At 44.9% G+C, this 23,106-nt stretch overlaps 1 protein-coding gene across 2 annotated transcripts in view; it reads right to left on the reverse strand.

Moving 5' to 3' along the window:
• The window catches only part of LOC121512006 (phosphodiesterase 4D interacting protein), a 171,883-nt gene that overhangs the window by 134,364 nt on the left and 14,413 nt on the right, over positions 1–23,106 (reverse strand). For both annotated transcript variants that reach the window (XM_041790942.1, XM_041790941.1), the window contains exons 2-3: positions 21,519–21,568; positions 17,529–17,596 (exon numbers count right to left, since the gene is read on the reverse strand). In XM_041790942.1, coding sequence (XP_041646876.1) covers positions 17,529–17,596; positions 21,519–21,525 — 75 coding nt within the window. In that variant the 5' untranslated portion in view covers positions 21,526–21,568. The remainder of the gene's footprint in view (positions 1–17,528; positions 17,597–21,518; positions 21,569–23,106) is intronic.

The raw sequence follows: 23,106 nt of genomic DNA on the forward strand, positions 1-23,106 counted from the left end.
AGACAGGACAGATGACCTGATGAAAGTTTCCCTTACTGGTCCTGGTCTTCTTTTCCATCCTGTTAACAATTACTCTGTTTAAACTCTCCCTCAATCACCCAGACCTCGGAGACTTTTACCAAAAAGCACCTGTCTGTCCCTGAAGCTCTCCGTTTCAACACCCCCGTGTAGGCGCTGATTCCAGGAACGCGGCGTTGGAAGTAAACAATGACACATGGGAGCGTACGGAGCCGTCCAACTCCGGGTTTTTATTTTTCCCAAACATTTTTCCTCCCTTTTCCCTGGCAGAGCGGCTGCTCTCTCTCTCTGGTATGTGAGGAGGGGAAGGGTCTGCTCCGCACATGTCGCTCTTTCACAACCTTTTCTGAAAGATCCAGCAGAGCCAAAGAAGAGCTGGGAGGATCTGTGGGAGAAAAGAGCAAGCAGAGAGGCTGGAGACGAGTCTTTGATTGCACAGATCGGCCTTTAAGCAGCCCAGAGAGAGTCTACAAAACTAATGCAGAGCGTCAGTCAGAGCATCAGTCAGAGCATCAGTCAGACCATCAGTCAGAGCATCAGTCAGAGCATCAGTCAGACCATCAGTCAGACCATCAGTCAGACCATCAGTCAGACCATCAGTCAGAGCATCAGTCAGACCATCAGTCAGACCATCAGTCAGACCATCAGTCAGACCATCAGTCAGAGCATCAGTCAGAGCATCAGTCAGACCATCAGTCAGACCATCAGTCAGAGCATCAGTCAGAGCATCAGTCAGAGCATCAGTCAGACCATCAGTCAGACCATCATTCAGAGCATCAGTCAGAGCATCAGTCAGACCATCAGTCAGACCATCAGTCAGAGCATCAGTCAGAGCATCAGTCAGAGCATCAGTCAGACCATCAGTCAGAGCATCAGTCAGACCATCAGTCAGAGCATCAGTCAGACCATCAGTCAGACCATCAGTCAGGCCATCAGTCAGACCATCAGTCAGAGCATCAGTCAGAGCATCAGTCAGACCATCAGTCAGACCATCAGTCAGAGCATCAGTCAGGCCATCAGTCAGACCATCATTCAGACCATCAGTCAGGCCATCAGTCAGACCATCAGTCAGACCATCAGTCAGAGCATCAGTCAGAGCATCAGTCAGAGCATCAGTCAGAGCATCAGTCAGACCATCAGTCAGGCCATCAGTCAGAGCATCAGTCAGACCATCAATCAGAGCATCAGTCAGAGCATCAGTCAGAGCATCAGTCAGACCATCAGTCAGACCATCAATCAGAGCATCAGTCAGAGCATCAGTCAGACCATCAATCAGAGCATCAGTCAGAGCATCAGTCAGGCCATCAGTCAGAGCATCAGTCAGACCATCAGTCAGACCATCAGTCAGAGCATCAGTCAGAGCATCAGTCAGACCATCAGTCAGACCATCAGTCAGAGCATCAGTCAGAGCATCAGTCAGGCCATCAGTCAGACCATCATTCAGAGCATCAGTCAGAGCATCAGTCAGACCATCAGTCAGACCATCAGTCAGAGCATCAGTCAGAGCATCAGTCAGAGCATCAGTCAGAGCATCAGTCAGAGCATCAGTCAGACCATCAGTCAGACCATCAGTCAGAGCATCAGTCAGAGCATCAGTCAGACCATCAGTCAGACCATCAGTCAGACCATCAGTCAGACCATCAGTCAGGCCATCAGTCAGACCATCAGTCAGAGCATCAGTCAGAGCATCAGTCAGAGCATCAGTCAGAGCATCAGTCAGAGCATCAGTCAGAGCATCAGTCAGACCATCAGTCAGAGCATCAGTCAGGCCATCAGTCAGAGCATCAGTCAGACCATCAATCAGAGCATCAGTCAGACCATCAATCAGAGCATCAGTCAGAGCATCAATCAGAGCATCAGTCAGAGCATCAGTCAGACCATCAATCAGAGCATCAGTCAGAGCATCAATCAGAGCATCAGTCAGAGCATCAGTCAGACCATCAATCAGAGCATCAGTCAGAGCATCAGTCAGAGCATCAGTCAGACCATCAGTCAGACCATCAGTCAGAGAATCAATCAGCTGATGGGAACCACCATCACACAGAGATGGTGCAGATATGAACGCAGCTGCGTAGAGCCCGCCTTCATTTCCTCTTTAACGTCGGGTTTCTTATGAAGACAGCAGAGGTTAGAGAGGAGCAGTTATCTGCTATTTTTTTCTCAAAGTCAGTTTTTAAACTCTCAAAGTTTAAAGCTGACAATCATCCACTAGAGCAGGGCTGTCAAACTCAAGGCCCAGGGGCCAAATCCTTCCTGTGGTGCAGTCATACCGGGCCCACCAGATCATATTTTTATTTTAACTGGTCCACCAGTATGAGGTTTCCTCCAGTATAAGACTCTAAAAATAACCTTGATGATTAAAAACCTGCCTGTAAGAATTAGAAAGAGTAAAGAGTTAAAATAAGTTGATATAAAGTCAGGAATTTGTGTTGTCATTTCATATTTTCTAATTTGCATCTCACAATACTGACTTAAAGTTTTGGTTTTGACTTTTTATCTCATATTTTGACATTTAAAACTCAGAATTATAAAATTTTTCTCATAGTTTGACCATTTAGATTCATGATTTTAATTTTTAATTTATATTTTCACATTTTAAACTCCTGAAATTGAATTTTATCTTACATTTTGACATTTTGAACTCCTGACTTTGAATTTTTAATCACAAATATTAACCTTTTCTAAAAGATCTTACCTTTTCTTAAAGTCTTACATTTTTAGCTCATCTTTGGACTTTTATAACTCAATAGTTTTAATCTTATACTTATATCTCATATTTTGATATTTAAACTCATAATTTTAAAATTTACCTCATATTTGACATTTAAAACTCAGAATTACAAAATGTATTTTATATTTTGACATTGAAATACTCATAATTTAAAAAAAATTCTCATATTTGACATTTAAAACTCATAATTTTAAAATGTATCTTTTATTTTGACATTTAAAACTCATAATTTTGAAATTTTTTAGTACTTTAATTGTTAAAAATCACAATTTCACCTTATGACTTTTTTAAAGTCCCCAAATCATTTATCATTAATGTTACATTTTTTCTCTATAATTCGTTACCAGTTAAGGTGAGGGTGACAGTTAATGTGAAATTTTGACCCTGTTAGGCCCTGTGTGACCCACATTCAGGATTCGGTCCCTGCTGTGACTGAGTCTGACATTCCTGCACTACATTTTTATTTTAGGAGTCATCCTGCTGTTGGTACTCAAAAATCCAACAAATCCTGTGATATTTATGTGCATTAATACAAATCTCCCACTACATGGCAGCGGTCCCCATCCGTTCTTCCACAGGCCCCCTCCTCACATCTAAGACCAGCTCAGGCCCCAGGACCCCAGGGTTTCCATGACAACAATAAACACGCAAAAGAATCACAAATATGGAGGCACTGTCAGTATTTAAATATTCTAAACTGAACTAAGCTGAAAGTTCCTCCTGTTGGACCTTTGAGTGTTTAAACTGCAGCACGGCCGTCCTGCTGGTTTAGCAGCATTAAAGAAAAGCTGCTGTCCTCTATGTCAGCTTTAGGAGTTAAACAGAAGATCATCATCACAAACAAAGGCTGACCTATGACCACCACCATCATCATCACTGAGGTCTGTCCTTCTCCTCCTTCCCTTGGCAGGAACTGTGGTTTCGGTCACGGTAGCGTCACTTTAGCCTTCAGCGTCCTCTACACAACACGAAGATGATTGGTCGGTGTGTACACTGTGTGGTTTCTCTGCCTCTCCGACCTCGCTGTCAAACACTAACTGTACTGTCTTGAGTAATTGCAGCATCCGGCCGACCACAAAGTTGAAGACCAATTCATAAAAAGACTTTTTTCTTCTTCTTTAGCTTTTTGTTTGTAACCGTTTCCACATGATCTGTGGGCTCCAGGGAGGGCAGATGTTGAAATACAAGACATACATTCCTTCTGAATATGAAAACGCAAACAATGGAGCTTTGGAACAAACTGTGCAGCATAAAGAGAAGATCGCACAAACACAGAAACCATCTAGGACTGTGAAATGATTTTCTGACATGAGACGTCTCTGATGCACAGACACAGGGCGTTTCTGCAGACATACGTTTAGTTCCTGCAGACAGGTTCAGTTTCTGCAGACATACATTTAGTTTCTGCAGACATACGTTTAGTTTCTGCAGACATACATTTAGTTTCTGCAGACATACGTTTAGTTTCTGCAGACATACATTTAGTTTCTGCAGACATACGTTTAGTTTCTGCAGACATACATTTAGTTTCTGCAGACATACGTTTAGTTTCTGCAGACATACATTTAGTTTCTGCAGACATACGTTTAGTTTCTGCAGACATACGTTTAGTTTCTGCAGACATACGTTTAGTTTCTGCAGACATACATTTAGTTTCTGCAGACATACGTTTAGTTTCTGCAGACATATGTTCTGTTCCTGCAGACATGTTCCGTTTCTGCAGACGTATGTTCAGTTTCTGCAGACATACGTTTAGTTTCTGCAGATAGGTTCAGTTCCTGCAGACATGTTCCGTTTCTGCAGACATACGTTTAGTTTCTGCAGACATGCATCCTTTCCTGCAGACTCTGTCTCTACAAATGTGTGATGTTTCTGTGGAGGTCATGTTCCTCAACACATGTGATGTTTCTGCAGACTTTTGAGGAATAAAACACTGGTCAGGACTCAGACAAAGATGGTTGAGGTGTTTGAGTGTGACGTGGATCTTCGGCGTGGGTGTGTGACCGCGGGGAGCAGATTACTGAAACACGTTAACTCAGCAATTACCATCCATGACCGACAACGTGATCAAGTCAATATGTCTTCTCTGACCCGATGGAGAGGAGCTCAGATTTATTACACACGGCTGGGATCGATTAACAAAGTCAAACTATAAATACATCTTTTGTTTATTCCCCTCCAGATGGGGGCGCTAGTGCAGCACTGAGCAGTGAAATCTTGTGTGAGCATCCACAGCTGCTGCAGGATGCTGCTGACATCTTTATGAGGAGTTTAAATGAATGCAAACATGATTGTGGTGAAATTAAAGCCCGCAGTGAAACTGTAATTACTCGGTGAAACATCATCTAACATGGTTTTTATTTTTAGGACTTGTTCAAGAAGCCCAGAGCAAATATTTGCTGTTAGAATCATGCTGCACAGAAGGAAATACAAGCTCTGTTGCTTTATTCTGGTCTTTCAAAAGTCATCTTTTCACCCGTACTCCTCACATTTTCACACAAAGATCTGCTGATTTATTCCTCTCTAAAACAGGACTGCTAAAGCTTTAATTCCTGCTGCATCCCAACAAGACTGATGTGACCCACTGAGACCAGAGCTTTAGATTGGACTGCATAGTTTTCCCTCTTTTTTGGGATCAGCAGGACCGGGTCGGTACAAAACCTCAGTCTGGTCTTTGAACAGGAAGTAGTTTTCACATAAATCATGTCCACATATCTCCTGCAGGTCCTGCACAAATACCCTACTGGGTTGATTTTGGAGCAGATGTTTTGGCTTCAGCCAGCTGGTCCATGGTTTCAGCAAATTACCAAAAATTTCTAAACAAATTCTCCAAAATGTACGAATACGTTCCCTAAAATTCCATGAAATGATGGATGGAAAATTCCCCAAAATCCCTGAAATTTCTGTGAAAATTCTTTAAAAATTTAAAGGACATAACCTCCAAATTCCCAGTCAATACATGTACAAATATTTACCAGAAAGTCCCCAAATTTCCATGAGAATACTGAAATATTCCACTGCAAATTTCCTCAAAAAATCCAATCCAAACTCATTTCCCAAATTTTCACTTGTCAAAAAAAAAAAAAATCCTGAACATTTCAGAACAAATGTCTCCAAATGCCCAAAAAGACTTTTCATGAAAATGCCCAAAAAATGCCCAAAAAATATGAAGCATGTTTCACCCACAACCCCCAGAGAAAATTCCTGAAATATACGAACACATTGACGTTCCCCCAAATTAGCATGAAAATTCCTCAAAATTCCACAGCAACTTCTCCCAGGATTGCAGGGCAATAACATTAACTTCAGTGGACATTCTGGAAAATCATCTCAAATATTCTAACAGCAGAAATGATACCTGTGTCAGAGAGCTGGAATGCTACATCCTCATGCAGAGTCTGAGGAGTTTAAACCAACAGGAGCAGAAATGCATAAAAGATCAGGACAGTCTGACTGCAGACCACCGCTGTCAGACACCATCACAGTCAGGGCGGAAATACATGCGAAAACATTCAAAATAAAATCAAACTACACAGCTCATCTTGTGAACGGATGTTTGCACGAGTAAATAAATATCAGATCACTGGTTTGGGTTATTTCTGACAAAGACCAGCCGTCTGCAGCACCATGTGACCGCAGACAAAGGAGCCTCGGTGTCGGCGTATTGTTCGTCTGCATTCCAAAGATTTTAGCCTAAATCTGATTAAGACCAGAATCATCTACCCCATCCAGCAACTATCCACTGAGACCGTGTATGAGCGTGCATGCGTGTGCATGTGTGTGTGTGCATGTATGTGTATGTGTGTGCAAGTATGTGTGTGGGTGCGTGTGTGTGTGTGTATGTGTATGCATGTGCATGTGGGTGTGTGCATGTATGTGTATGTGTGTGCATGTATGGGTGTGCATGCGTGTGTGTGTGTGTGTGTATGTGTATGTGTGTGGGTGTGTGTGTGTGCATGTATGTGTATGCATGTGCATGTGTGTGTGTGCATGTATGTGTATGCATGTGCATGTGTGTGTGTGCATGTATGTGTATGCATGTGCATGTGTGTGTGTGCATGTATGTGTATGCATGTGCATGTGTGTGTGTATGCCCCTGGTTGTCTGAGCTGAAAGCTGATCCAACGCATCGATCGATGGTCTGAGTGCTGCTGTGGTGAAAACCGACTCCTTCCTGTCAGCACGTCCATTAACGCTCATCAGCTCGTCTTCAGGACACACTGTAAAAAACACTCTACAAAATCCAAGCCTAGAAAACGTCTCCTCCTCAGGTCTTTTATCGGCATTCGTGCATTCATGGATCTTAGAGACAGGCTGTCACAGACCTGTTTAACAGAGACTGATGATCCTCAGCTCTAACGTCCCTGCTGTCCATTCTATGGATGTTTACATGCAACATGAATTTTTAATTTGTTCCTGTGATCATTGTGATGGAAACCTCTGCAAGCACAGATCTGCAAAAAATGACTACAACCCTGTAATGTACATGCCAGGCCAGCAGTTGGTGCTGTGACCTTGTAACAGAACAGGATGTGCAGACTTTCACTGATCTGTTTATCTTTTATTTCTGATGATGACCACCTGCATGTCTGAATGATGAGTCCTACAATAAGACTTGGAGACTAGACTTGGATTTAACCCTTAAAATGTGACACTTCATCACAGATAATCTAATGCAGAATTAACCATACTGCTTTAGATGATGACATCATCAAACATGTTTTCTGTGTTGTTTTTACATGTGCAGAGTCTTCATTCATTTTTAAAAACAGGACATTTTTCCTCCTCTAACCTGTTTTTTACTCTAATATTTAGTGGAGAATCCTGACCTTTGGGTTTTCTGCAGTGTTTTTACAGTGTAGGTCAGAGAGGGCGCAGGCAGACGTCCATATCTATTCTCAGAGGAGCTTCAGGAGACCAGAGGAGGAAACTGGTGTCACACTTCAACCTGAGCGGGCGGCTGTGAGTACGGACGGCGTTTCCTGAAACACAGATCTCTGCCAGCAGACCAAACTCTCTCACATCATCCCAAACACGCTGAATCCTACTAAAGATGTTTGAACAGATTCTCTCCCACAGAAGATTCTGGAGCTCCTCCAGTCTGCATCCTCATCAGAACTCCAGGAGGACCTGGCTGCAGACCTCCATGGTGGGGCCTTCTCCAAAACCTGAGCAAACACTAGTCCTCTGCATCTGATTGAAACACACGAAAGAGTTTGTGCTGCAGGTTCTTCTTTAGATCTGTGAGAAAGAATCCACAGAAACCTCTTTAGTGGTCTTCCTGCAAGGGCCGACCTCGGTCTGCGGAGGGCCTGAAGGACCAGAGACCTTCAGTCCTCCTGTGTTTGCTTTTATGCACATTTAGTTCTTGTTTTTGGCCTCATCTTTAACCCTCCAGAGGCCGAAACAGCCGCTGAAGTTCTAGATCACAGAACAAACTGTGGGCTGTAGGACCGTCAGTTAGAGCTCTGGTGGACTCAGAGGGGGCCAAGGGGGGCAAAAAAAAAAAAAAAAAATTTAAATGGTTAAAAATTGCTGCAATGGGTTAATAATGGCAAAAAATGATGGAAAAGATGGTGAAATTGGATTTTAAAAGTAGCAGAAATGGGTTAGAAGTGGCAAAAATTTGACAAAAATGGCATGAAAGGCAAAAATGGGCATAAATAATGGTAAAAAAAGAGTTAAAATGTGGCTGAAACTGCTTCTCATGCTCGATGTGGACGGGACCTCCATCTGTCCGTCCTCCGAGGTCCGAAACCTGGGCGTCATCCTGGACTCCACCCTCTCCTTCCAGTCCCACATAAAGTCTGTCACCAAATCTGCCTTCTATCATCTCAAGAACATCTCCAGACTCCGACCATCACTCCCTGATTCTGTGGCTGAAACACTCATTCATGCTTTCATAACCTCCCGCCTGGACTACTGTAATGGAGTCCTGTCTGGAGTTCCCAGCAAAACCCTGTACCAAAACCCCGTATCAACTACAAAGTCCTCCTCCTCACATACAAATCTCTCCATGCTCTGGCTCCCCAGTACCTTTCTGATCTCCTCCATCCATACACACCATCCCGCAACCTTCCATCTTCAGACACCGGCCTACTTTCCATGCCCAAAACCAAACTCTGAACCTATGGAGACAGAGCCTTCAGTGCTGCAGCCCCCACCCTCTGGAACACTCTTCCTGCAGACATTCGTAGCGCTCCATCTCTGGACATTTTCAAAAAACGTGTCCAGCACCACCTGTTCACCACAGCCTACAGTCTTCACTAAACCACCCCTCACACTCATCCTACCCTCACATAGTTTGTCCATGTCTATGTGTTCCTGTAAAGCGTCCTTGGGTTTCTTGAAAGGCGCTATATAAATTCAAGATATTATTATTATTATTATTATTATTATTATAAAGAAAAAATAGGCAGATATCTGCAGACATTGGTTAAACTAGCAAAAATGGACATATCAAATGTTAAAATGTGGTTAAATGTGGAAAATTGGGTGTAAAAAGTGGTAAAAAAAGTAGGGATGCACAATATTGGATTTTTGCCGATATTTACAGATTTCATAATACCGATGCCGATATTTAAATATGCTCTTCAGACAAGAAATTTCAGTCCTTTGGACACACTTTAAGGTTTGAGGATGACCAAGAAAACAAACTTTAGTCCTTAAAAACACTTGAAAGTTTAAAGAATGAGGATAAAAAAAGAAATAGACCTATACTGACACAGGTCTGTTAGTCCAGCCTAAAACTCCACTCATTTATCAGGATATATGGACAAAATTTAGAGTCAATATATGCTGAAATACACAGACAAAATATATGTAAATATCGGCAGAAATTTTGATACCTGCTGATACCGATGTAAGACCGATAATATGGTGCATCCCTCGTTAAAAGGGGTTAATAGTGGCGATAACGGGTAAACAGAGGCAATATTAAGCTTAAGTGGTGAGATTTGGTTTAGAAGTAGCAAAAACAAGCAGAAAAAAGTGTTGGGAAGAGTTTAAAAGTGACAAAAACAGGTGTTAAACGGCAAAAATGTAGAAAAATCGGTGGGAAAAAAATTAAGAAAAGAGGTTAACAAAAATGTGACAAAACTGGTGTAAAGTGGCAACAGTGTAATTTAAAAAATATTCTTAGTTCTTTAGGGTTTCTGGAGACCCCCTCTCAGTGTCTCATGACCCCCAAGGTTGAGAACCACTGGTCCAAATTAACACAAATAGATCAAATGCTTTCTTGGTGGCCTCTCAGTGGACGGTACATGTCTGAGAGAGAAAAAAAAAGAGAATGCCACCAGTCTGCTGGTGCTGAGCTCATAGTATTCTTATTTTCTATATTATTATTTATATATATATTATTTTGGTTAGACCGGTCTCACACCGATAGGTTAGACCGGTCTCACACCGATAGGTTAGACCGGTCTCACACTGATTGGTTAGACTGGTTTCACACCGATAGGTTAGACTGGTTTCACACTGATAGGTTAGACCGGTTTCACACTGATTGGTTAGACTGGTTTCACACCGATAGGTTAGACTGGTTTCACATTGATAGGTTAGACCGGTCTCACACTGATTGGTTAGACTGGTTTCACACCGATAGGTTAGACTGGTTTCACACTGATAGGTTAGACCGGTTTCACACTGATTGGTCAGACCAGTCTCACACTGATTGGTCAGACCAGTCTCACACTGATTGGATGGTGCATCTCTCCTGATATAATGCTGATTCAGCACATGCACAGCTCTTCTGCAGTCTCACACACCTCAGGATGAACACAGATGATCAGTCTGGATCCTGGAGACTAGAGGGATCAGTTTTTAAGCTTAAATGATCCGTTCCTGATCAGTCAGGGTCTCTATCAGCTAAAATCAGACTAAAGTCCATTAAAGCTCTCTGCAGAGTGACTGAGCCCTAAATATTCACAGTCATCTCCTAGGTGAGAGGACATTCCTCCTGTTCCCTCTGCTCTCCTGTTTCTGCTGTTTTCTTTATGCAGAGCTGCAGAGATCAGCTGCATGAAGCGACCAATCAGAGCTGACGGCTGCAGGCTTGAACACAAACACTGTGCAGTATTCTGACCTATTTTCAGACGCCGCCACAAAAACAAGGAGAGCCCAGGACGGCGAGGAGATAAGAGACGGCGGAGATAAGGGGAGAAACATGTTTTCCATGACAGACGTGTGGTAGCGCCTCTTCAGAGCGAGTGCGGCGTTTTTGGCGTGAACCCTGAGGGCGAGGGCAGAATAACAGATTAACAGCCCTAATTTGTCCTGAGGTTTAAATGGCAGAAATTAGACCCAATCCTCCTCCTCCTCCTATCAATCTCTGCGTCTCTGCGGTTGGTTTGAATCCACGTTTATGAGCGGACATGTGCTTCCAATTTCTCCTGCGGACTAATAAAGGCCATTCAAGAGAGCGGCGTTTTGATTGGATGATTTCTCCAGTTTTTTCTGAAACCTCAGGCCCGCAGAGCGAGGATGTTTGACAGATACAAACGTAGCCCTGGCAGGATCCAGTTTCATCCAAACCCGCCGACTTTAAACTGACGCACACGGTCGTAACCTGGGTTCAATAATCGGAGAACCAACAAACGCTCCCACCGTCAGGAACGCTCAGCGTAACACTACAGAGGCAAAGAGAGGTCAAAAAGCTTCAATTTGCCCCGTCAGAAAGTGGAAACTTCTCCGAAAGGCTCCTGGCGGTTCCGTCTCTGCTCTTTATTAAAAATCACTAGTTTCCGTTTGTGAAACTTTCAGACTTGGAGCACCGACTCCTCCACATGGAAATCTGATCAAGGCGACTGAAGATCTCACAGCTTTGTTTTGAGCCGTGCCAGTTTCCCCACTGTTTGAATTCAGAGCAGAGACGCAGGAAATTCATCACAGAGAACACTGTGTTTGGTAATGTTTCAGAACTCGACTGTTCCCTACCCGGGACCTCCACTGATCCAGAAATTCAGGTGCAGCATCTGGGTTTCATGACTCATCTCCTCAGAGGAAAAAAGCTCTGAGACTCCAAACAACAGATCGTTTTCTCTGGAATTTAGACAAAAATGCTCAAATTTACAAATGCCTCTCACAAAAGCAGACTTCAGGCATGTTTGAGCTCACTGAGATCAAACTAATCAGGTCAAAAGTGCAAAAGACACATTTTCAAAAAACCCCTGCACCATCTTTACAAAACTAATACCCTAAAATTCCACATACTCTGTCTGCAGAGATTCATGTGCTAAATACACAGTTTCCCTTTCATGCTCTCATTCATTTACTAAATAAAACAGAGCAGTGCTTTATAGCAGCTGTACTTATGTTTAAAGTTCCCTGGTATTTTAACAAAGATTGTTGACCTCGGGTGGGTGGGGGGGGGGCTGATAGCAACTTTAGCACCGCTAACTTTAGCAGTGGACTGTGGTTCTTTCACTACAAGAATGACAGCTTTATGGTACGAGTTCACACACCGGCCTGTTGTGAAGAGAAAGCCAGGTAGTGTGTTTAGGAGCTGTTTGATACAGTGACTGAGGCTATATAGACCATATATGGTCATACAGTGACTGAGGCTATATAGACCATATATGGTCATACAGTGACTGAGGCTATATAGACCATATATGGTCATACAGTGACTGAGGCTATATAGACCATATATGATCATATTATGAAATGATATATATTTCATAATTTAAGAAAATTTGTAGTTTTTAATCAACCATTTTCACCGTAATTTTTGATTGGAAAAATATTTGTAATTTTGTTTATTATTTAATGAAATTCCAAAGAATTTTCAAGAAAATTTCAATTGTTTTGAATATTTGGGTGAATTTGCCTAACAATGTAAAGGTATTTATACAGAATATTGAGAAATGTATTTTTTGTTTTTGGGGAAAGTATGATGGAATTTTGGGAAAGTGGTGTGCTTTGAAATTTTTGAGAATTTCATGGAAATTTCTGGGATATGTTTGAAAGTTGGAGGAATTTCTCATCAATTTTGAGGAACTTCAGGGACTTTTTACAATAATTTTTGGGAAGTTAGATTTTTAAAAAATAAGGGGAATTTGCTTGAAAATTTTACAAATTTATGTGGAATTTTTCTTCCATTTTTTAAACCTCTAGTCTTCCTGGTGATCGCTCACAGCTCAGGTGTCAGAGGGATAAAATGATGAATAACAAGCCTTGAGGAGCTGGAAGCTCCTGCATGTTTCTCCTCAGAAATGTGACTGACACAAACAAACTTCATCCATTTAACCAAACCAGATTTATTTCAAAGATTTATCCATGCAAATGGGCGGTGATGCAGAAACAGGGGACTGTCCCTTTAGGGGCTTTCTGCAGCTCTGCAGCATATCGGCCATGATTGTGATCTCTGGGCCGTCCCTCCATACGCCGCCGTGTCTGAGCTCCCAGTCTGCCGTCAGCGTGCGTGTCTGCGTGCATCATGATTCATCCCTTCATCCCTCGGTGGGAGAGTCGGAGGAGAACTTCAAAGAAGAGCTGCCTCTGTGCTGTAATGTCCAATCAGAGCTCGCTCTGCCTCCACTCGCACCGCTGCAGGCTGAAATATCTGCTCATATCGCCGAAGCTTTTTTACAAAATTTCAGCCACTTTAAGCTGGAATGCACTGAATTTACTGGCACAGTCAGAAACATTAAACCTGCAGTTCCTTTTTATCAAAACGTCGACTGAAAGGGTTAAAAATGTCCAGCGGAGAGCCTTAAAGCTGCTGATCTCTACACATGCAGGTCTGCAGCGTCCATCCTCAGGCCTACACCTCTAATTTAAATCTCTGATCTATTTTTAGCTCACATGTTCAAACATTACGCCTCCATAGTCACTCTTCCACGTCTGCAGGCTGATGCCTTCATCATCTCCTCCATTTATATCCTGTGACTGACACGTCTTACTCTTTATCCCGCCTCCACGCCGTAATACCGGGCTTTTGTTGTGTGTAATCTTCCTCTGCAGGTTTGGCAGAGGTGTTGTGGCGAGCATCATCTCTCAGAGGAGTTTTGACCTCTGACAGAAATAGCCAGCGGCGCCTGACGGCGTGGAGCCATGATGCTGACTGTCCGTAGGTTTGGTTCCATAAAAGGTTCCTCTTTCTAATAAATTACCAATCAGCGTATTCTCTCCTGCAGCGTGGAGTCGATCTGATCTGATCTCACTGCGGCGTCACGTTTCCAATAAGTCACCTCTTTCCAAACACGCCATCATCTCTCTAACCAGAACTTTCCTTCGTTAAAGCTCCGTCCTTCACTGAAAGGGGAACGGGGTAATTTAAGCGAGCACCTACAGAGTTATATCTGACCCATAATGCACCTGGCTCTGCTCCCAGAATCCATTACTCTGGCTCAGAACCAGAACCAAAGGAGAGAGAGCAGAGCAGGCGTTCATGTGAAATGAATCTAAAAATACATCTGCCTGTGTGGCCTCATTTATACGCCTATACGTCAGCTGCAGCCTTGACTCGGAGGGCTCAGAGCTCTCTGATCATTTTCAGAGATATTTCAGTATCAGAGGAGCGTTGGGAGTTTCTGACAGCACTGGTAAAAACATACGCTAAAGAATGATTTAGCTCCATGTCCACAGTAGAGACCGGCCTCTTTAGGGCGCCGATGACCCGTTGGCTAGGTCGGTTCTCACGTACGGAGGCGTTGGTCTGCCAACCAGGAGGACTGGGGTCAAGTCTGACCTGTGCCTCAGCTCTCAGTCATCTCTCTGGTTTCCTACACTGTCATGACCTCTCCAAAATAAAGGCAAGAAGCCTTAAAATAAAAGCTTTAAAGACCCTGTAAAGTGAAAACAATTCTGTTTTTAGGTGTGTTGTAAGACAGTTCAGTGTGTTATTACCCTTCAGGTCAAATTTTAGTCAAATAAAACATCTCTAAGGGCGCATTCACACCAGAGCTGTCTGGTCTGCTTTAAACCAACTCTGGTCCGTTTTCCTGGATAGTCCGGTTCGTTGGGAGTGGTGTGAGAGCTCAGGCGAACTCTGGTGCGGACCAAACAAGAGGACTCTGGTCCGCTTCAAACAGGGGGTCTCGGTCCGCTTCCAAACGATCCCTGGTGCGGTTCATTAGAGGAGTGAAAGCGAAGCAGACCAACTCGTGAACCAAAGGCAGGAAGAGGCATAAAGCGTGATGATGTAAGGATTTATATGTGATTTAATACACTCAAACACATGTTGGTACCTCCCTTGGCGTCTGTGTTTCCATGGCAACACGTCGTAGTCGGTAATGATTTATTCGTCTCATGTAAAGACCGACATGCTGGACAGCTCTCCGCCTCGCTGGCTGCTCATAATGCCACAAAGCAAGAGCAGAAACCCTGAGACAGCGTAAACTCTGTGTTTTTTTTATTGTTTATGTGGAAGAAAAGACCGCCAGAAGTTTCATCTTCTTCTACGCCTTCTGTTCTTCTTAGTCGCTGTTTGTTCGTGGCCACAGCGCCCCTAGCGGGCAGAGGTTGTAGGTGTTCAGACGGTTTGGTCCGTTTGACCATGAGAGCAGTGTGAATGTTAACCAAACCAAAGGAAAGTGCAACAGTGTCGCCGTTTCTGTTCCAAAAACAGACCGAGTCCCCGGACTATCAGGCGTGAAAACCACTAAGTTGAGGAAAGCTCTCACGCCACTAGCCCTGCCCCCTGACCTTATGTTGACCTCATGATCAGAGCACCACCATAGACGCCTCATTGACTGTGTTTGCCCGCTGCTGCTATACGTCGACGTGTCCGCCATATTACCAGAGGAAGACCGTTCCATTAACAAATGCAAGTAAATAGGGGATGAAGGGTTCGGTTATTGTTTGAAATGTTATTCCTCTTTTCTGTCTTAATTACCTCTGCCAAAGAGGTCATGTGATCGGGTGGGTTTGTTCGTTTGTTTGTTTGTTAGCAACATAACTCAAAAAGTCATGGACAGATTTTGATAAAACGTTCAGGAAATGTCAGAAATGGCCTAAGGAAGAACTGATTAGATTTTGGGAGTGATCCGGATCACCATCTAGATCCAGGATTTTTTAAAGGATTCTGTACTATTGGGAGATAGGGCTAATGGCGGAGGTCTGCACTGTTACCGCTTTACACCAGGAGATGGCGGACATGAGTAACTTCAATCCCAGCAGCATGTTTGTGTGTTTCTATTCAAAGTTTTGGAGTTTATAGAGTTTGAAAGACGCACACCCGGTCGAGGAGACGAGTCGGAGCCTAACAGAGAGAAAGACAGCGAACTGTAGCGAGAAGACTCACAATGCTGGGAGGAATAGAGGAATATTCGCCCTCTGCCATGACTTCCAGTCGTCCAGTGAGACCGTGGGTGAGACTGTCAGTGCATCTGTTGGCACCAGCAGGCAATGCTTCCGCCATGACAGTCCACCCCTAGCGAAGCCAATGCTTTGCCTCACCGTGTTTCCACCCCACCAGGGAGGGAGTAATCAGCGAATGCCGTGGTGGGGGGCACATGGGGACGGATCCAGTAATGTTTTAAAGGATCCTTCACTACTGGGAGATAGGGCTAGGCAGAGGTCTGCGCTCTCTGAGTGCTTTTCTAGTTTGAAACATTTTTCCCCCAGAAAACCTTAAAAAGTGGCACTTTGGCCTCACTAATCATCCATGGCTAGTCACATTTATCACTTTGTTTCCCACACTTTAACCAATTTTTGCCACCTTCAGATTTTATCTCGTTTCTGCCACTTTTGTCCTGCTTTTTGCTATTTGCAATTTTTTTTCCCCTTCATTGCCATTAAATGCCACTTTCCCCCTATTTTTACCTTCCTTTGCTGCTTTTTTTCTAACTTTTTGCTACGGTTTTGTTGCTTTTTGGTCATTTTGGAAAATTTATTCAGTTTTTGCCACTTTTATCCTGCTATTTACCATTTTTACCTTGCTTTGCTGCTTTGCTTCGCTGTTTTTGTCCCTTTTTTAACCGTTTTTTGCCACCAACCCTTATCTTATTTTTTCACCTCTCACCCATTTTTTCCTCTTTCTGCCCTTTTATGTCACTTTTCACCCAGTTTTGCTGCTTTTTAGACATTTCTCTGGGGTCCAGTGAAACAATCCTTAGCATGCCTGGTAGGTAAAGAGAAATAAAACTAAAACAGCCGACAACACGGATCCTCAGCTGGCGACAGGTAACTGGGATTAAAACCAAGTCTTAAACATTTTTCACATCTGAGGATAAAAATCCTCTCAGAAGCTTCAAAGATTCACAGCAGCCATCCTGATGTCGGTGGGATTATGAAGGACAGAGTCAGCTCAGAGCAGGGGAACAACACAGCGGGGTTTCCCATGTGACTGTAACGTGAACATGAAGGAGGAAATAACGGCCCCAGCAGAGGAAGAAGACCTTCTGTGAGTCATGAGGAGGCTCTGATGCTACAACATCTTCCCAAACACGCCGACACAGTCCGGACCACAGAGAGAGACGAGGCTGGACACAGAAACACTCACATAGCAACATGCTAACGGCTCCTCACTGAGCCTCAGAGCTAAAGTTCATGCTAACGGCTCAGCAGAGCCTCAGAGCTAAAGTTCATGCTAACGGCTCAGCAGAGCCTCAGAGCTAAAGTTCATGCTAACGGCTCCTCACTGAGCCTCAGCGCTAAAGTTTATGCTAACGGCTCAGCAGAGCCTCAGAGCTAAAGTTTATGCTAACGGCTCAGCAGAGCCTCAGCGCTAAAGTTCATGCTAACGGCGTAGCCACTTCCTGTTCTCTCCACGGCAGCAGAGCTCTGTTAAACTTTAACCTCACAGCGTTCATGAAGGTGACAGCAGCACGCTCCTTACCTGCTCAAACTCTCGGAGGCTGTGCATCTGAACAGGAGGCCCTTTTTCTGTTTCATCACATGAGAAATCTGAAAACCAGACAGAAACTTCATCAGAACATCCGATCAAAGCTTTATTTAAATACAGAACTGAACTGACAGCCTGGACCGTCACCAGGGCTGATAGTCAGCATCAGGACGCCAGTTTAACCCCCGTTTCTAAAGGTTGACAGCTGTGGACTAACAATGGAGGGAAAGGAGCCCCCCCCCCCCCCCGTCCCAGCATCAAGCATTCTCACGACAGTCTGCTGCCTTTGGGGAGGATGTCATTTAAAACATTCCATCCTTGCCTTTGTAGATAACAAAATCCTTTGCAGACTATTAAATGATCCATTCTAATCTTAAGAGATGAAGTTATTTTGTGTTTTGTGTATTTTATGAAACATTCCATCCTTGCCTTAGAAGATGAGGTCTTCTTTTAAACTTATAGACATTCCCTCCTTGCCTTTTAAGATTTTATCTTTTCAAGTCTAGAAAACATTCCATCCTTGCCTTTGAAGATGGGGAAATGTAAAGTGTATTAAATGTTGCATTCTTGTTTTAGAGGAATGTCATTTTAAAAGCTTACAATAAATCCATCCTTGCCTTTGAAGAGTTTATCTCTTCAGATCTAGAAAACATTCCATCCTTGCCTTTGACGAGTTTATCTCTTCAGATCTAGAAAACATTCCATCCTTGCCTTTGACGAGTTTATCTCTTCAGATCTAGAAAACATTCCATCCTTGCCTGCAGCCACCTCCTCATCCATCCAACCAACCAAGCGTTGGTTTGTTGTTCTTTTGCAGGATGTTCTTTATGAAACTGATTCTGGTTTTGGGGATGTTTTCCTGTGGATTGTGTAAAGCGGAGAGGTTTGACCAAACGTGTCTTCTTGTGTCTGCTGTCCTCTCATGAAATGGCTGAATCAATATTTTCTGTCTGAGCTGTTCATTTAAAGAGGCACACAGAGAAGAGGACTGTCTGGTAGACAGCCTTTAAATCAAATAAATGTATTTCATCTGTAAAGAGCACTACTTTAAAGTCCTCATAAAACATCTCTGGGACGTCCTGATTAACCCTCGCCTCATTATAACCCCATTAAAGCTGGATCTATGCCCCGTATCTCCGTACACATGCACACGGTACGGACACGCTTCATTCCTGTCCAGCTGAAACTCTTCCAGAGGTCTAAAGACGTCTCAGAGCCAAACTTCTCCTCTCTAAAAGGCCGGGAGGGTTTCCAGAAAGCTCCACGCAGACTACATTTGTACAATAGTTTGTATTTTATTCTTTTAAAGACGCAGCCAAAAGGTATGGGGGGGGGGGGGGGGGCGTGCCAGGTCCCGGGGGTTGTAATCAACATGGAGTTGGCAGCACACAGATTTCTGACGGTTCTTTGAAATTGCAGCACATTAAATATTATTAAAAGCTGCTCTGTAACGGTGGAGAGGATTGTGGATGGAGGCCTGCTGGGACGTTAACGGCTGGAGACCACCGCACCTAAAATTACACAACGCTGACATCGATGACACACGGCTGCAAACACGCACAATAATACGTTGTTTTACAGCGCTTCTCAGGACGGTTATTTATGAAGTGTTCCCTTCGAACCAAATGCCGGTCTGCACCTCATACAGAGTTATTATTGGGACTCTTTTCAAGAGCACATTTTTATAGAATCTGTACCAAACTCAAATCTATGGACTGAGATGAAAATTAGAGAACAAAAGATCAGATTTTGTCCCTAAAGTGAGACATTCTCACTCAGTGCTACATCTATGTGACCATGAGACCATGACTGTGGCGTGGATTCACTGCTTTTAGCCACATAGGCTGGCTTCATTTTTCAGGACCAGAGGTTTCCGCCTGGAGCTCTCTGAACATACTTCTGCTCTTCTGATGAACCGACCAATAGGAAACAGGGAGAGGATGGACCAATCACGTTAGCTCTGCCCGAACTACGAGCAGAGTCCAGTCCTCTGATCTCACCCAGACTCCTCTAGACTCTGGGCTCAGTCCTAGACTCCTCTAGGCTCTGGTCTCAGACCTAGACTCCTCTGGACTCTTGTCTCAGTCCTAGACTCTGGGCTCAGTCCTAGACTCTGGTCTCAGGCCTAGACTCGTCTAGACTCTGGTCTCAGTCCTAGACTCTGGGCTCAGTCCTAGACTCTGGTCTCAGTCCTAGACTCTGGGCTCAGTCCTAGACTCTGGTCTCAGACCTAGACTCTGGGCTCAGTCCTGAGCTCCTCTAGACTCTGGTCTCAGTCCTAGACTCTGGTCTCAGACCTAGACTCCTCTAGACTCTGGTCTCAGACCTAGACTCTGGGCTCAGTCCTAGACTCTGGTCTCAGACCTAGACTCCTCTAGACTCTGGTCTCAGTCCTAGACTCTGGTCTCAGAGCTAGACTCCTCTAGACTCTGGTCTCAGTCCTAGACTCTGGTCTCAGAGCTAGACTCTGGTCTCAGACCTAGACTCCTCTGGACTCTTGTCTCAGTCCTAGACTCTGGTCTCAGACCTAGACTCCTCTAGACTCTGGTCTCAGACCTAGACTCTGGGCTCAGTCCTAGACTCTGGTCTCAGACCTAGACTCCTCTAGACTCTGGTCTCAGACCTAGACTCTGGGCTCAGTCCTAGACTCTGGTCTCAGACCTAGACTCCTCTGGACTCTTGTCTCAGTCCTAGACTCTGGGCTCAGTCCTAGACTCTGGTCTCAGGCCTAGACTCGTCTAGATTCTGGTCTCAGTCCTAGACTCTGGGCTCAGTCCTAGACTCTGGTCTCAGTCCTAGACTCTGGGCTCAGTCCTAGACTCTGGTCTCAGACCTAGACTCTGGGCTCAGTCCTGAGCTCCTCTAGACTCTGGTCTCAGTCCTAGACTCTGGTCTCAGACCTAGACTCCTCTAGACTCTGGTCTCAGACCTAGACTCTGGGCTCAGTCCTAGACTCTGGTCTCAGACCTAGACTCCTCTAGACTCTGGTCTCAGAGCTAGACTCCTCTAGACTCTGGTCTCAGTCCTAGACTCTGGTCTCAGAGCTAGACTCTGCTCTCAGTCCTAGACTCTGGTCTCAGTCCTAGACTCTGGTCTCAGTCCTAGACTCTGGTCTCAGACCTAGACTCCTCTAGACTCTGATCTCAGTCCTAGACTCTGGTCTCAGTCCTAGACTCTGGTCTCAGTCCTAGACTCTGGTCTCAGACCTAGACTCCTCTAGACTCTGGTCTCAGACCTAGACTCTGGTCTCAGTCCTAAACTCTGGTCTCAGACCTAGACTCCTCTACACTCTGGTCCCCCTTCATCAGTCTAGACCTGTAGTAGGAGGTCTGCAGGACTAAGTCCTCAGTGATGTGGATCAGCTCCTCTCCAGGTGGACCATGTGACCTGTGTTCTGGTAGCTGATGGATGTAGAGATGTTGTGATGATGACTGCAGCGCCCCCTAGAGCTTAACTAACTCTACTACACTTCCATAGATTCTTACTGCTGTTCTTCACTTCCTGACCCACATCTGACCTTTGGATGTTATCAGGATCACATGACTGCAGACAATCAATACTTCAGCATGTCTTTAGATCAAACATGCTCACTACATCAGCTGCTACTCATGTTTTAATTTACTTTATGTCATTTTACCACAATAGTCCTCTGTTTTATAGAGGTCAGATTTATTTACCACCTGCTTTGCTGTATTTTGCTAGCATTGGGACTTTTTAAGAGGGTTTGATTTGGGTAAGGGGTCCAGGCATCCTTCCTCAGGATTCTGTGGACATTCAGACTCTATTTTGATGCTAATTTTGCACACTGAGCCTCTTATATACACTCTAAAGACTCAGGTTAACCACTGAGGGGATTTTAGACGTCTACCTAACAGCTCTGCCTGTGCTCTGAGATCCCTGAGAGCACAAGGCCCAGGAAACTGCCTGTCTTTACCTGATAATAAATCCTCTTACTAATAAAGTATATGTAGGATCTTTACTCACCCATCATAGGTCCGATGCTCTTCGGCCTGGCCCGTTTCTCTCCACTGTTCCTGCAACAGAGACAGTGATCAGTCGGTTTCCCTCAGACTCAACACATCATGAGAGCTCAGCAGCAGAAACGCACTGATCCTCAAACCAGTTTATCCAGATTTAACTATTCCTGCACCTTTGCCCGGCCTTCTGCAGCTCCGTCTGCCTCTCTGGTAAACTCTGAGAGCGCTCGCCGGGTTAGAAATAGTCCATGAAGAAGCAAGCGTCTTCACACAGACGTGTCAGAGAGAGCAGGGACTCACAGACTGGTGGGACTGAGTCAGCGCATGCTTCAGGTCACACAGACATCACTCAGCAGCTGACACAGTAAACACAGAGCAGGAGTGGACCAATGAGGGTCCACCAACCAGTCACTGAGACACAGTAAACAGAGAGCAGGACTGGACCAGTGAGGGTCCACCAACCAGTCACTGAGACACAGTAAACACAGAGCAGGAGTGGACCAGTGAGGGTCCACCAACCAGTCACTGAGACACAGTAAACACAGAGCAGGAGTGGACCAATGAGGGTCCACCAACCAGTCACTGAGACACGGTAAACAGAGAGCAGGACTGGACCAGTGAGGGTCCACCAACCAGTCACTGAGACACGGTAAACACAGAGCAGGAGTGGACCAGTGAGGGTCCACCAACCAGTCACTGAGACACGGTAAACAGAGAGCAGGAGTGGACCAGTGAGGGTCCACCAACCAGTCACTGAGACACGGTAAACAGAGAGCAGGACTGGACCAGTGAGGGTCCACCAACCAGTAACTGAGACACGGTAAACACAGAGCAGGAGTGGACCAGTGAGGGTCCACCAACCAGTCACTGAGACACGGTAAACACAGAGCAGGAGTGGACCAATGAGGGTCCACCAACCAGTCACTGAGACACGGTAAACCGAGAGCAGGAGTGGACCAGTGAGGGTCCACCAACCAGTCACTGAGACACGGTAAACACAGAGCAGGAGTGGACCAATGAGGGTCCACCAACCAGTCACTGAGACACGGTAAACCGAGAGCAGGAGTGGACCAGTGAGGGTCCACCAACCAGTCACTTGGACACGGTAAACACAGAGCAGGAGTGGACCAGTGAGGGTCCACCAACCAGTCACTGAGACACGGTAAACACAGAGCAGGACTGGACCAGTGAGGGTCCACCAACCAGTCACTGAGACACGGTAAACTCAGAGCAGGAGTGGACCAGTGAGGGTCCACCAACCAGTCACTGAGACACAGTAAACTCAGAGCAGGAGTGGACCAGTGAGGGTCCACCAACCAGTCACTGAGACACGGTAAACAGAGAGCAGGAGTGGACCAGTGAGGGTCCACCAACCAGTCACTGAGACACGGTAAACAGAGAGCAGGAGTGGACCAGTGAGGGTCCACCAACCAGTCACTGAGACACGGTAAACAGAGAGCAGGAGTGGACCAGTGAGGGTCCACCAACCAGTCACTGAGACACGGTAAACAGAGAGCAGGAGTGGACCAGTGAGGGTCCACCAACCAGTCACTGAGACACGGTAAACAGAGAGCAGGAGTGGACCAGTGAGGGTC

The sequence above is a fragment of the Cheilinus undulatus genome, linkage group 7 (genome assembly GCF_018320785.1).
Source record: "Cheilinus undulatus linkage group 7, ASM1832078v1, whole genome shotgun sequence".
Classification (NCBI taxonomy): Eukaryota; Metazoa; Chordata; class Actinopteri; order Labriformes; family Labridae; genus Cheilinus; species Cheilinus undulatus.